Below are 14,260 nucleotides of genomic sequence, written 5' to 3' on the forward strand. Positions count from 1 at the left end.
GTCTGGGTCTTGAGTCTTATCTCGAGGACCAGACTTGGGCACCCCTGGTCTGAGGCATGAAACATTGGCCTGGTTTCACAGAAGGAATTTAGCTTCAGGTAAAATGTTTCATGATAAAGTCAGCAGAAACCAAGTCAACAAACACTTCATCAAGGCAGGGAAGGGTATGCAGCAGTTACGTTTCTAGGATGCTATAATGTAGAGGGTCGGTCTTTTAAAGAACTTAACCTTTTTTAGGACTTTTTTAAAACCAGCAATCCTTTCAGCATGTCGGAGAAGACACAGACAGAAATACTAAAGAGGGCACAATATTGGTGTGACTGTAGGTTTGTTGACATACTAATGTGCACAATCAAAGCACAGCAGAGTTTAAACTGCAGGTATAACTAAATTGCCGTTTGGTCGCCAGTTTATAGCAACTAGCTATGATGCAACTTTACCAATTTTAAGGTTGGGACGGTTGCTGTGATCCACAGACATTTCTAAGGATGTAATGTTTACAAAATACTAAATGTTTTACAAAGAAGTTTTTCAAAATCACCCAACCAAGAAGCACTGTCTAATAAGTCAGGAGATATATAAATACTAGATCAGAGTTCCCTGGTATCACTGCTGCATGTTTTAGAGGTGTCCATACCTTAACACACCTTAATCAAATGAATAGTTCGTTAGCAGGCCTGTTTAGAAAATAACAAGCAGTTCACTTAATCTGACTCAGCTGTGCTGGAGTTGCTCCTGGAGAACCAGGATGTAGAAATGCTGTACTAAATCATTTCATAATATGAGCTCTTCAGTGCTCCATCATCTTTTGAAAAGATCGTTTTCTTACCTGTAGTCAAGACATAAAACAGTCATGAAAACTAGGCTTTCTTTTTTTTTTTTTTTAAAGAAAACAAAAAAACATACATACACACTGACTATCAGCAGCAAATACACTGAGGATACACAAAAGCATCCCTTTTTTTTTTTTTATCATGGACATGACAACAGTCAGAAAACTGCTGTGATTACATGACATAAATATCTCAAGCAGGGTTTGTTCTTCATTTCTGGTACTTGAGGCTTTCCTGCGGGTTTCAGATGTTTTCCTGCTTCAACACGACTAATTCCACATAATGCCTCATTGTGGAGAACCTGACAAACTGCTGGATCCTCTCCTACCACACTTGTGTTATTAAAATGTTATTATTCCCTTTTTGTCCGTGTTGTATTAAAAGTTTCTGTCCTATCTGAGGGAAGGGTGAAGAGTAAAAAACAAGAGGTCTGGGGGAAATGGGGCTTCAAATACATTTTCACACCATATAAATTGTGAAAAACCTTTAATGTTCAGTGTAGCCATATTATACAAATTATTTGTATAATCACAATTATTAAAAACCTCGTTCAACCTTTTGGTAACTTTTTTTCTTTTGCCGTTTATGCTTTTTTTTTTTTATTTAAACAACCTTATAGTACTAAAGGGTGTATTATCCTTTTTCCAATAAAATATTAACAAGTTATGCTATTTTGTTGGGTATTTTGTTGGCTAGTGGGGGGAAAAAAAAAAACCTTTAATGTTCAGTGTTGCCATTAAATACAAACTGTGATTTGACAAGGTTGTACTGGTTTTATGCCATCTCCTTAACTCGCGGTATTTACATCATGTTAGTTTTGCAGGTAAAATCCCAGTTTTTCTGGTTTTAGAACAACCAGTAAACTTACTTCCATGCTAATAGTAGTTTTATTTACTCTCTGTGAGCACAACATAACTCGCTGTCTACCATGGTTTTAAAAATGAATGATTTACTTACCATGTCTGCACGCGAGGCTCAGAAATGAACGAGGTCTGTCCACAGGACAGACACGCAGACTCTTTGTCCTTGTCGTGTTTTCTAGTGTCTGTTTTTGGTTCCTTTTTCTGAACCAAGCTGCAGGTATAAATAAAGGTTTCACGAGGGAAATGAAAGTTTGCTTCGTTCACTTCCCCATTTCTGCCTGTTTCTCTTAAAGGTACAGACACACATTTATGAAGCCTGTTCGCTGCTTCGACACAAACTCAGCCTTTAATACTCATGTTAACATAAAGAATGACGCTGTTTTTATTAGAGAAACTAACACCACAACATTCAGGTTCTCTGCTGTCCACGTGAGAAACCGTCACTGTGGTTTGCACACAAAACCAAACATCACGAAACATGGCCCACTGACACGCATCACATAAAAATAATACACAAGCAAATAGACAGCACGGCAGCATCCAGAATCAAAGTCTGAGTAAACTTTGCATAATGTCTTAAACAAAAAGACATTTTGGCTCAACCAATGCACATAATCCATGCCATAATCAATAAATCAGATCTATTATTTTATCATTAAACACTTTGGGTCTGCATGACATTTGCAAAGCATGTCCACCTGAAGATCGTCTGCTGTGGGAACCTAATGAGGGTCATGTGTAAGGTTTTGTTTTTAAAGAATTAAAAAGAAAACAAGTTCAGAAGATAATTCAGAAACAAAAACTACATTTACATTATTTTATGTTTTAACCTATAACTTCCACTTAATGTGGTTTAAACACGGGGTCAACAGCAACGGTGATGTTATTGGACTCGCTGAAAACAAGCACAGAGTGCAACTTAAAAATTATATTAGGCCTTTCTTGTCTAGTTCTCGGCACTAACATCTTGAAGCCGTGGTGGATATAAAATGCGAAATGTGTCCAGAGAAGCTGACGGATCGCAGGGATCCAATCAGAGCTCTCGTTCTTCGTTCAGAGTTGTGTCTGTATCATCCTCTGATGCAGAAGAGGAGGTAGTTCAACCCGATAGACCCTCAACACCATGAACTTATTGATTTACCCGCCCTCTTTTTAAGACACAAGTCTCTCATCTTAAAAAAAATCCCAGACGCTAATCCCATTCCACAACATTCCCACAGTGCTGCTCTTCGTTTCCTTCATCAGGGTCTCTATCCGCTGCCAGCTGCCGCCTTCCTCATCATTTCTTCATCCTGGACGGAGAGCTCTGTGAGCTTACGACCCAGCCTCTCATGAAGGTCCAGGTATTTGGCCACACAGCGGTCCAGGCATACCGACTCCCCCTTTGTCAGTTCTGCCTCCTTGTAATGTGGGGGGACACACTTCCTGTGGCAGGCGTTGGTCATTCTGAAACGACAGGAAGCTAAAAGTCAGTTTTTTTGGGGTTTTTTTATTATATAGTATATAGTAAAACCCCACAGCGCCGTCTGCTGGAAATAATGAGATTTAAAACTGCGCTGCTGGAAATTGGTGAAAAACTGGAGCATTTTCAGAAGGAACCATCACAGTATGACGCAGACCGGGTTTAGGCTGCAACAGAGAAAGTCAGTCCTAGCGGAGGATGTGGGTTTAGTTTAGCCCACCTACGGCAGCTCAGAGGTCTCAGTTTGATTCAAAGAATCAGTTTGTTGAGCAGAAATGGATAGTTGAAGTCTGGAAAGATGGATTCTCCAGCGACTGACATTTCAACAAATAAAAACCAAAATAGCAAAAACAACATTTAAGAAAGGATTATTTTTTATATTATCTCAATTTACAATCCTAAAAAGAACCACAAAAGACTGAAAAATGATAAAACGGATATAATGTTCATTCATAAACATTTTAACATGAAAAGCAGATTTAACGGTGAGGAATCTTTCCGGCACTTTGGTCGCCGTCTGTGGAACAGCCTGCGGAGGACCGAGGGCGAAGAATCCCCATCTTTTTAGGGCAAGCTTAAGACCCACCTATGGTTTTCATACCTTGGCGTTTAACTTGTCTATTATGTTTTATTAGTTATTGAGTTATTTATTTTTTTATGCTCTTCACCTGTATAACTTTATGTTTTTATACAATATCTCCAGAGTTTCCTCAGTGGGGGCTGCCTGTGCTAGGAGCTGCCATTGGCTCTGGCTGGGATGGTCTCATGGTGGGCGTCTGCTTGTCCCGGTGGTGGTCTGTGCCAGTGCTTTGCCGCTGTGTGCCCTTCGCTGACTTGTAGCTAAGTAGCCGCCCGGGTGGAGGCGTTTTGTTTCTGGGTCATCGGCGGCGCCTGACGCAGATGCGCTCCTGAGATGGTTTTTCCTGACCTGGATCCTCCGTATTCAGCCACAAGTTTTGTTTTTTTTTTTTGTTTTTTTTTGTACACAGTCTGTTGGTGTGTACATGTACCTGTTTGTGTGTGTATAAGTGTGCATATGGAGCCACTGCCTAGCTGTCCCACAGAAAGCAGCAGAAGAAGAATAATACTGAGGGAATTTATTAGGAAAATAAGTAATAAAAGAAGGTAAACATTTAATATATGACATTATTTTTATCATAGACTTCCTACTTGTTCTCCCATTGCAGCTGTTCTTGGTTTTGTCCCAGCTCTGAATGAGCCACATTAACAACGTCCTCGACTCCTGTTAAAGTTCCCGTTGAGTTCTGCCAGCCGCCCATCACTCCATCGCTACTCAACAAGGAGGATGGAAGAAATAAACCATAATTAAAGTGATAATGTTTTAGTTGGGTTTCTCAGGGAGGAATATACAAAGGTAGCTTGTTACTGTGCTATATGACGCTTTCATTATGCAAATTTAATTTTTCATTAAATGGTTAAACTAAATGGATCAGATGATATCTCGACTTGCAGCACATCTCATCACAAAGGTACTGTGGATCTGCTGCTGTTCATGGTGGTGTAGTCAGCCAAACTGACCATATTAATTTAATTTTTTTTTAGCAATGCTGCAGTAAAAAGACATTAAAACAATAGCATATATGTTTTAATGACTGCTGAACAAGATGACAATAGATTTAGTTGATAATATTGTGTTTTGTTAATGTTATGGCACCTGAAGAAGACTGAATGTGAGCATGAAGGTTTGGAATTGAAGTGTTGTGTTGAAAGAACAGTGAAGTTTTTTTGTTTGTTTGTTTTTCAAATTAATAAAAATAATCCATTATAAAATTTTTGTCATTTTTATTGTTTTTATTGATCTTTTTACTTGTCTTCTTGGGCATTACAGCAACAGAATGATGGTCTGGCTACTGTGTTGTTTTTTGCTTATTGAAATCAAGAAAAATTACGATTTTTGTTTGTTTTTAGTCCACAAATATCAGCAATATCAAGGAATTATGAGAATCGCAATTAAAATTGAATCGGCACAAAAAAAAATTGTAATTGAATCAAATCGGGATAAAAGCATATCATCACAGCTCTAACAGCTGAAGTTTCTTTAGATATTAGATCATGTAACAATACAATTATCCCAAACACTGCAGCAAATCTACTACCAAATGGTTTTATTGTCATTTTCCCATTTTAAACTTTGTTTGCTTTTACTTTGTCTAGCACTTTGAGATGTTTTACAAATGTAACATACTTTATGAATAACATGAATAATTATTACTACTACTATTCTAATTATCATTGTGAACCTAATTGCTGAAAATGAATGGAGGTCAAGGTAAAGAGGTGGCACTGGTTTAGTCAAAGGGATAGAGATCTGCCCAACATAGAGACCATCTGCTGAGGACAGTCTGGATCTTTTAGGAGTTCACATAACAGCTACAGACCTTTATTTACCTACACAGTACAAAACAAGTCATTTTCAGTATAATAACTACAATGTACCTTTGATTCAGATAATCCATTTACTTTAACACCATGTGGTCGTGTTTCATTTCCACTTTATCACTTTGAATCTAGATCTTTTATGCAGTGAATTTCTTCAATTGAATATTTGATCAAGCTTTTCTCCCTCTCTTATCCCACCCACCCAATAACAGTGTTGCATCATTAACATGTATGTCTCCTGTCTCAGCAGTGCCTGTTGTCTGTTGTCTTTCTGTCCTCTTCCCCCCACACAGCAGAGGCAGATGGCTGCCTGTCCTTGAGCCGGGTTCTGCCGGAGGTTTCCTTCCTGTTAAAAGGGAGTTTTTTCCTTCCCACTGTCGCCAGTGTGCTTGCTCAGAATGGGAGACCGAGTTGGAGCCTCCAACTCAATCTGTTGATTTCCTTATATAGGCTGTTATTAATTGGCTTTCATTATGTTATTTTATTTTTTCTGTCTGTAAAGCGTCTTGTGATGGCATTGCCGTGATTTGACGCTACATAAATAAAGTTGAACTGAATTGAATCAAATCTTTATATTTTTTCATCTAATTGTAAACCCAGTTAAAAGGTTACTCTGATAAAATTAAACCCTAGGAACTGAGAGGGTGACCTTTTCTTTATCATGTTACTCCCATTTTCATCAGATGTACATAAGATGACCAGTTGACTGAACACACTGTTCAACATGAATTAAGAGGATCAAACCAACCAACTGTGCTTAAACTACAATGTTTGTTTTCCACAATCATCACTCAATAAGAAGACACGTTTAAAAACAGGTCGATATTGCAAACGGGGGCTAGCTTTTAGCTTGTGGAGACTTTACCGGTTGTACATGTCAGCCATCATCTCCACCTCCAGCTCCGCCGCCAGCTGCTGCGCCTTCATGGGATCCATGTCTGCGTCTCCGTGATGCACACAAGCGGCTTCCACCAAAACCACACCGTCCCAGTTACCCTCCACTACAACCAGTCTAAGCCTTGCTTCTCCTGTAACCTTCAAATTCTGCAAGAAAACACGTGTGTGCCGTTTCCCAACACACACTTCCGTTTTCAATAAAGATTGATTCAAACTTTAAGCGCCCTCTACTGGTTTACCTCCACAACAAACCAGTCCCCCCAGTAAGAGCTCTCCATGAAACACTTTTTTCATGAAAAACATACTGGTTTTAATAAACAATATTCATATCCTTAAAATATAGTATTTGACAAATACAGGATGAAAAATGAAGCATCTTTTTTGACAACAGTACCTAACAAAGCATTATGACACTGAAATGCTTTCAACGTAACCGTCTCAAAGATTCATCTTTAAAGTTTATGTAACTTAAAAATAAACAGGAAAGGTAAACATAGAAAATTTAAACAATAAGAACTTTTCTCTTGTATATTATTAATAGAAATCAAAACATCCACTTGACCTGAATATAACTGAACTGATTCTTCTATGTGGAAAACAGCAGCCAAAACGCATCAGTGCCTGATGCAAACAGTCATAAAATACATAAATAAAACAAACAAAAACAGAAAGAATTTGTGCAGTAAAATCGACGGCCTAACAGTAAAAATTATGCACAAACATTACTCTGTTTCATCTCCAGTCACATCAATCTCATTCACTTCCTCCTCTTCTTCCTCATCTGGACTTAGGACCGTGTTGCTGAGTCCATCTTCATACTCTTTGGCCGGAGGATTTTTCTCTGGAGAAAAAACAAGAACATCTACTTCCTCTTCTTCTTCTTGGCTGCACTCTGATATTGACTTGATGCCATCTGGTCCTGGTATCAGAGGATCAGATTTCTCAGAGGTCGGGTGGGAAGACTTAGCGACCTGAGCGATAGGCAAGTTTTCCTGAAGCAGGTGGGAGTTGTCGAGTGGTGCGTCTTTATCTCTGCTGGCAGACGGCATCGTTTCTGCACTTAAGTCACATAATGCTCCTGCACAAAAGATAAAGATGTTTTTGATTTTCTAATTCTAGTATGGCGTAAAACAGTAGCAAAGGCCCAGTGCTAATTCCTGGTTGAGATGTGTAATGTGCACACATTTACATCATGTAAATAACTCTAAATAATCTCTCAAGATTATTTTTTATTTTAGCACTTATTGTCTTTCTTTGCCATCAGCTACGGTTAACTTTCCGTTAAAGCTTTTATTTTGAAGGTACTTCTGCACATCAGTTGTGATGCAAGCTCACTTATCGGCAATGAAAACAGTAAAAAATAAAAAAAAAATAAAAAAAAAGTGTTAGTCACGGATTTCCAGCTAAAATAAAAATATATTTTTCTTTTCTTTTCTTATTTTTATGTTTAGCAGCCACTTTGTTAGAGGAACAAGGTATGTTTAACATGTTAATAACAGGACTATTTAAATGTTTATATTGCCAAATAGATTCATTTTTATGAGTTTACTGACAGATTTAAATGTATTGTAAAGGATGTAAGAGTGCAGATTGTAAATTCAGTTCATTTAAATTTTATTTCTATAGCACATTTAAAAGAGCCCCTGCTGACCAAAGTGCTTCACAGTACAAAAACTACAGATAAAATTATTTAAAGTATAATAGAAATAGGCGTGATTAAATGATAAAACCTCCTAATAAGATGGCAATAAAATAAAATGCAAGTAAAAATAGTAAAAATACAAAACGATAAAACAATACAAAACAGTATAAAAAAAAGCCAAGGTGTACCCCAAAAAGCTAGTTTAAATGATGAAAGGAGAAGGGGAAAAAAAAAAAAAATTTTCTATGTATTTTCTCTGCTCTTACGGTGAATTTGTGGGTTTACTGTCATTAAACCTAAATATCATTCACCAAGTGTCATTCTTGAGTTGAGGGGGGATCCACTACACATCATTACCATTTTATTATGAGCTGCTTGTATCGATATTGTAAGCTTTGATATTTCATTGCATTCTTTTTATGTTTTACTTGTATTATTGAATCATTAAGCAAACCTGCAACAAATTCTTTGTTGTACAACAGATTATTTTGTCGACATCCATGATTTATAGAAGGAAATGCACTTTTCTGCACACGTAAGCTGACGAAACAAGTGTAAAACAAAATATGTTTATTTGTTGTTCCTACATTACTGACCATTAATGTATTCAGGTCTAATGACAAACCATTATCATTTATTTGGGGTCTCCATCTCCTCCAGACCCCCTTTGTCCTTGATAAAAACTATGTTGTGTTTTATTCTTTTATTTAGATTAAATCCACATTGATTGCTGTTAACATGTCTTTGAAATAATATTAAGATTTGACTAAATTAATTATTCATTGTTCATTTGAAAGATTGTAGATGGACTGCACTTAAATATTACTTTTCTCCTCATTTTGACCACTCAAAAAACTTTAACACAGCAAACAACATTCTCCCATTCACACACAACTCATACAGCACTTTGGGGGACTTTTTTTTTTCTTTTTCACACACATTAACACACCCATGTGACAATGTGGGTTTCAGTATCTTATCCAACGATACTTTGACATGTAATCTGGAGAAACCGGGCTCAAACCAACTTATCAACCGTCACCCCAAAAGATTTTCCACCTGTAGACTTTACATACATGGAAACCAGCAGCTCTGACTAGTCTGAGTGCAAGACCATGACACAAATGTCGACAGTCCTGTCCTTATGTACTATCTGCCAAATGTGACTAGTTCACCTAAAAAACAAACAAACAGATGCAGTGCAGTGAAACTGCTCAGCCTACCGTCAATCTTTAGCTGAACACATATGTTAACAGTGTACAGTACAAAGAAAACAAACATGATGCATGATTTAAATGCTTCCCCAAACCCACAGGTGTGAAACCCCAGTCCTCGAGGGCCGCTATCCTGCAGGTTTTTGTTGCCTCAATTTGACCGAAATTCATAAATAGGTTGACGAGAAGCTGCTGGATCCATTTGATTTGAAATGGCTGTGTTGGTAGAGGGAGCCATCTTTATCTGATCATCTTAAAACTCCTTGTAAATGTTTCTAGTTTTACAACATTATTCTGTGCGAGATTGAATAACATACTCCTTTTTGAAGTATTCATTTATTTATCAACGTATTTATTTTATGTTATTATTGTAATGCTGTACATCTGTAATCCCTAGGAATGTCATTACTTTGTGTAGTGGGGAATCCAATGTAAGTAAACAAGAAGAAAGGAGAATATAAAAAATAATGAGTAAGCATAATTTATTCTCATATTGCTCTTTACATTATTGCCTTTTTTTTTTCTTTTCCAGTTCTGTGACATGTTCAATAATCACTGATTCTGACATCCCCTGTTGTGTAATTTTTATGTCTTACATCTGAACATGGGCAGGAGTGTGGAGAGGTGTAGGAGTGAGCAAGTTTGTCTCGTCTTGTTTTGTCTGTATCTTATGTATTGTTTTATGTATAATTTGTGTAATTGTTGATTATGATGTATTGTTTTATGCTTTTGGACCCCCTCAAAAACGAGATGGTACATCTCAAGGGGCATTCCATAAAATTAATTTCTCTAAACCACAAAAACCTGCCGGATACCGGCCCTCGAGGACTGGAGTTTCACGCCCCTCACCTAAACCTCTTCATTACCACTGGATGGTAATAAGGTGTATGAATGGATCGCCGGTGACCCAGAGGTAATAAAGAGTATAAATACGTTACCTGTATAAATGAAATTTGTGTGTCACATAGTCACGTCTTATAATTGCACAGCTGCACATCTTATACATAAAACTAAAACTAAATCTCAAATTTCAGGTTGCAGCAGGAGCACAAAATGTTCCTTTTTGCTTTAATCTCATCATTCTCCAGTTAAGGATCAAAACAAACCATCACTACCATAGAAAAGGACTAAATCTACAGTACCATCATCAGGATTCTTCAGTAGCTCCTCAGCTGGCAACTTGTCCACCTCTGAATGGTCTTCATGCTCAAGTGTACTGGTCTCCTCAGTAGCGGTGGTACGGGAGTCATTTGGCTGAGTTGTGCCACATTGAAATGCTGCTGTGTTGAAAATCTGGAGTTCATTTTCATCAACTATGAAACTGAGAACTCCCTGATGCTGGGCTTTTGCATTGTCTGTAATGTCCACATCACTCCCTGCTTCCTGAGCCGGGTCACTTTGGCCTTTGGCCTTCTCATCTCCTTCTACATCTCTTGCAGCTTCATTGTTTTTCTGACTTTCTTTTGACTTTATTGCTTTTGATTGTTGTTGTTGTTGTTTAATAAGTTTCTGAAACTCCTTCAGAGTGGCCACCCATGACTGTTTGGAGGTCCCAGGGTTTTTTGTGTTGTTGTTGTTGTCTCGTTCAGGCTTGGTGGAGCAATCAGCACCAAGTGCCTTCTTCAGAGGAACTCCCTCGGCTCCAGCGGTATTCCTCTTCCGTTTTCTGCCCTCTGACTTTGTCATTTCCACCTCGTCCACCTTCGACAAATCCTTGTCAGCTTTCTCAGTAGCCTCATTGTGGTTGCTGCTCTCAACGCTTGTGGGAGGAGCGTCATCTGAACACCTCTCCTCCAGCTTTATCTTAGGCGGTCTTCCACGTTTACGCTTCAGCAGCAAGCCGCCTTGTTTATTTACAACCGTAGCTCGGCGAACCACCGGTATTAAAACACGAGAAACCTCGTTGACTGTGTTACCCGTCTTCTCCTGAGACCTTACGAATCCCCTGGTCCTGATCCGAGTCTGCTCCGTGCCAGGGGTCTCGGGACAACTGGTTTTCTGAACCACAGTTCCTGTGAAGGTGGACACTTCTCCTGTTTTCTCTACACTTGTGGAGAACGTGTCTGAATGGCTGGCAACCCTTTGCCTTTCCATCAGCAAAACATTTTTACTTGACAAACTCACGACACAACGAGCGTTTCTACTCGCTCTGACTTTGGGTTTTTTGGACGCCAACGTGACATCGTCCCCATCTCGCTGACAATATGTGCGCCGCCTCCTCCTCCTTTTAGTTGCTGCCTTATGTTGCGTGCAACTTAAACTTTCCTCCAGCTTCTTGGGATCCGATGTCCGTTGTGTTGGCAGCTCTTTCTTTTTTTCATTTGCACCTGTCATAGAGAAGAACTCTGCGAACGTTCTGCACATGCTGTTTGCATTCTGTGGTGGCGCTGTCGTTTGACTTCCTATGATGGCCCTGAGGGGAAACTGCAGAGACATGGGGGTTTCTGTGAGCCAAGGTCGTCTGAGAAACGACTGCTGCTTCTGAATATCACAGTCAGGGTTTGCTGAGGAATTGGAAAAAAGTAGATCTGGCGCCGCGCCGGTATACGCCTCTAAAGGAGAGAGGCGAGGAGGAAGCCTCAAGTCATCCATGCAAGGTAAGGATGCATGAAAGACATGCTCAGACTGTGCTTTGTTATCATGTGAAAAAGGTCCAAAGTCCAGAACGGTCTGATCTTTGGGGAAGGCAGGCTGCTGTAATGCAGAGTCATGCAGTTTCTGCTCACTGAAGGAAGAAGGGATGGACCACACGGATCCTGCAGGGGCTGTTTCAGGACACAAGAAGTTTTCCCTTCTGGACAGAGGCAAACCATGCCCGCTCATTCCAGCACTTCGCCCAGATGATTTAACTGAAGAAAAAAACTGAGAGCGCTGATGCATGTGGAAGTCAGGCGGGACCGATGAAAGGCTTGAGTAGGAGGACTGGCTCTGAGCTGGAAAACAATAATGCGTACCTGAACGACAAGTGGGAAGACAAGCATTAATCAACCTGAAAAGTGAAATCTTTTTTCATTCAAAAAGGTAGTAAACTGCGATATTAAATCAATTTTGATTTATTATCGCAGTTTACTACCTTTTCACTTTGTCAATATTTAAGAAACTTCACTGCACAAACACCACATTTAGATTTGAGAACATCAACAATCCTCACAAGTTGCCAAAAGCCTGTGTGAGGATCAAACACTGCGTGTGTATTTTGTTGTTTTTGCAGGGAATAAAATCATGCTTGAAAGTATTTATCAACTACTATCCCACTGAAACAGCAAACCTCTCACATATTCACATTAAAGGGATTATCTAGTGAATGATGGATCCGCAACCAAACATAAAGCTGAGCAAAAATGCTCTTCATGCTCGAAATGGAAAAGAAATTTAAGGTAAATAGTACAATAAATTCTCCTACAGACTGCGTAATCCAGTGGCAAACTCAGCATCTGAACATGCTGACCAGCAAATATCCAGTATGCAGGATATGGAATATTTCTGCTACAAGACAGAGAGAGTCTGGTCCTTCAAGCTGATTCAGAGCCATCAGGCCCGTTTCCACCAGTGGGTCTGGCTCAGTACAAGACAGGACAGGTCCACTGGCAAACACCAGGAAGGGAGCCACAATATCTGATCTGACCTGTCCTACTTTTTTTTTTTTTTTTAACTCTTCCGTTGGGATCCCAGTCTTACTGAGCTTCTCCCACTGCAATCTGTTGACTGGGCAAATTATTTGTCACTTCCTGTGAGACTCAGAACTACGAACAAAGCAGCAAGAGATTTATGTTCACAACGATGGTGGATTTGTTTTGTTTCTTAAAACCACATGCCAAGATGAAAAAACAAAAACTGGTGGATCTCCACCATTATCATCCTTCGTTTCTGTGCAGGAAATCTTCTTTGTTATAATTTCAGGAAGGCGCTGTGCCACTATGACGTCACTCCATTAAACCACTGATTGTTATTTGCTTGATATGCCACCGAAGGGCAAAGGTACGGTTGGGTGTGGAAACCCAACAGAGATCTGGGTTTAATGGACTGAAATGCACCACAAGCCTGATCCTCTTGGTGGAAACGGAGTCTAAAGAAATATATTTTAAGAAGGGACAAAAAAGTTGTGGGGGCATCATAGAACCAATTTTTAACACCCAGACTATGCAAAAATGTCATTTTAAAGATTATTCTCTCTTTAAGCACAGCACAAATTATATGAAATTAGTCTTACATCAGTTGCAAATGAGTAATAAATGATTAAAAGCATGTAAAACTATCAATGGTGAACTCTGGGTATGGTGTTTAAATCCACATGTAAATAAAGCAGTTTGAACACAAGTAAAACAAATTGCACGCACAAACATAATAAACTGCACAAGTTATGCTTTGCATATACATTTTTACCCTCAACCTCACAGATAATTTCTGTTCAAAATGCTTCCAGTGCATAAAAACTCATGTGCACCAATCATTTTTAGTCAGATTATATTTGCACAGATCTGTGTGGGTGTTCTGAGACTATCAATGTCCTCACAGGTCCAGAAAGACACACTGCAGTTTAAGTAACAGTTTGTCACGGTAACAAATTTTGCCATGCGATTAATTGTCTCAGAAATGATTGCGATAGTCGATAATATTGCGACCATTTTCAACCAATTTTGAGACCATTTTCAACTAAAATAATAATGTAAGTACACCCATTCAAAGATCAACATGCTTAAATTTCTAAAGAACATTTAGCTCGATGTGCAGACTAGTTTCTGCTGATCCAGTCCCCAGATCAGGACTTTTCCTGGCGTTTTGGTGTGATTATCTGGAACAAATGGTCTTTAAACACCATGTAACACAGTTACACAGTCTATGGTCAGCTCATATAAGCGGACATGTTTGGACTGGTAAAATGTCATTTTTCATGTCATTGTAAAGTTGCGGAATTGCCGTTTGTAACATGTTTGTTCATTCGGGCGATT

At 39.0% G+C, this 14,260-nt stretch overlaps 1 protein-coding gene across 1 annotated transcript; it reads right to left on the reverse strand.

Moving 5' to 3' along the window:
* Window positions 1–1,983: 1,983 nt before the first annotated feature.
* timm10 (translocase of inner mitochondrial membrane 10 homolog (yeast)) lies at window positions 1,984–6,618 on the reverse strand. Its single transcript, XM_079264837.1, has 2 exons — window positions 6,424–6,618; window positions 1,984–3,142 (listed from the first exon to the last, which is right to left on the reverse strand). The coding sequence occupies exons 1-2, from the start codon at window positions 6,492–6,494 to the stop codon at window positions 2,947–2,949; spliced, it is 267 nt and encodes an 88-aa protein (XP_079120963.1). The 5' UTR covers window positions 6,495–6,618; the 3' UTR covers window positions 1,984–2,946.
* Window positions 6,619–14,260: the final 7,642 nt, after the last annotated feature.

The sequence above is a fragment of the Telmatherina bonti genome, assembly GCF_933228915.1.
Source record: "Telmatherina bonti genome assembly, chromosome: 3".
Classification (NCBI taxonomy): domain Eukaryota; kingdom Metazoa; phylum Chordata; class Actinopteri; order Atheriniformes; family Telmatherinidae; genus Telmatherina; species Telmatherina bonti.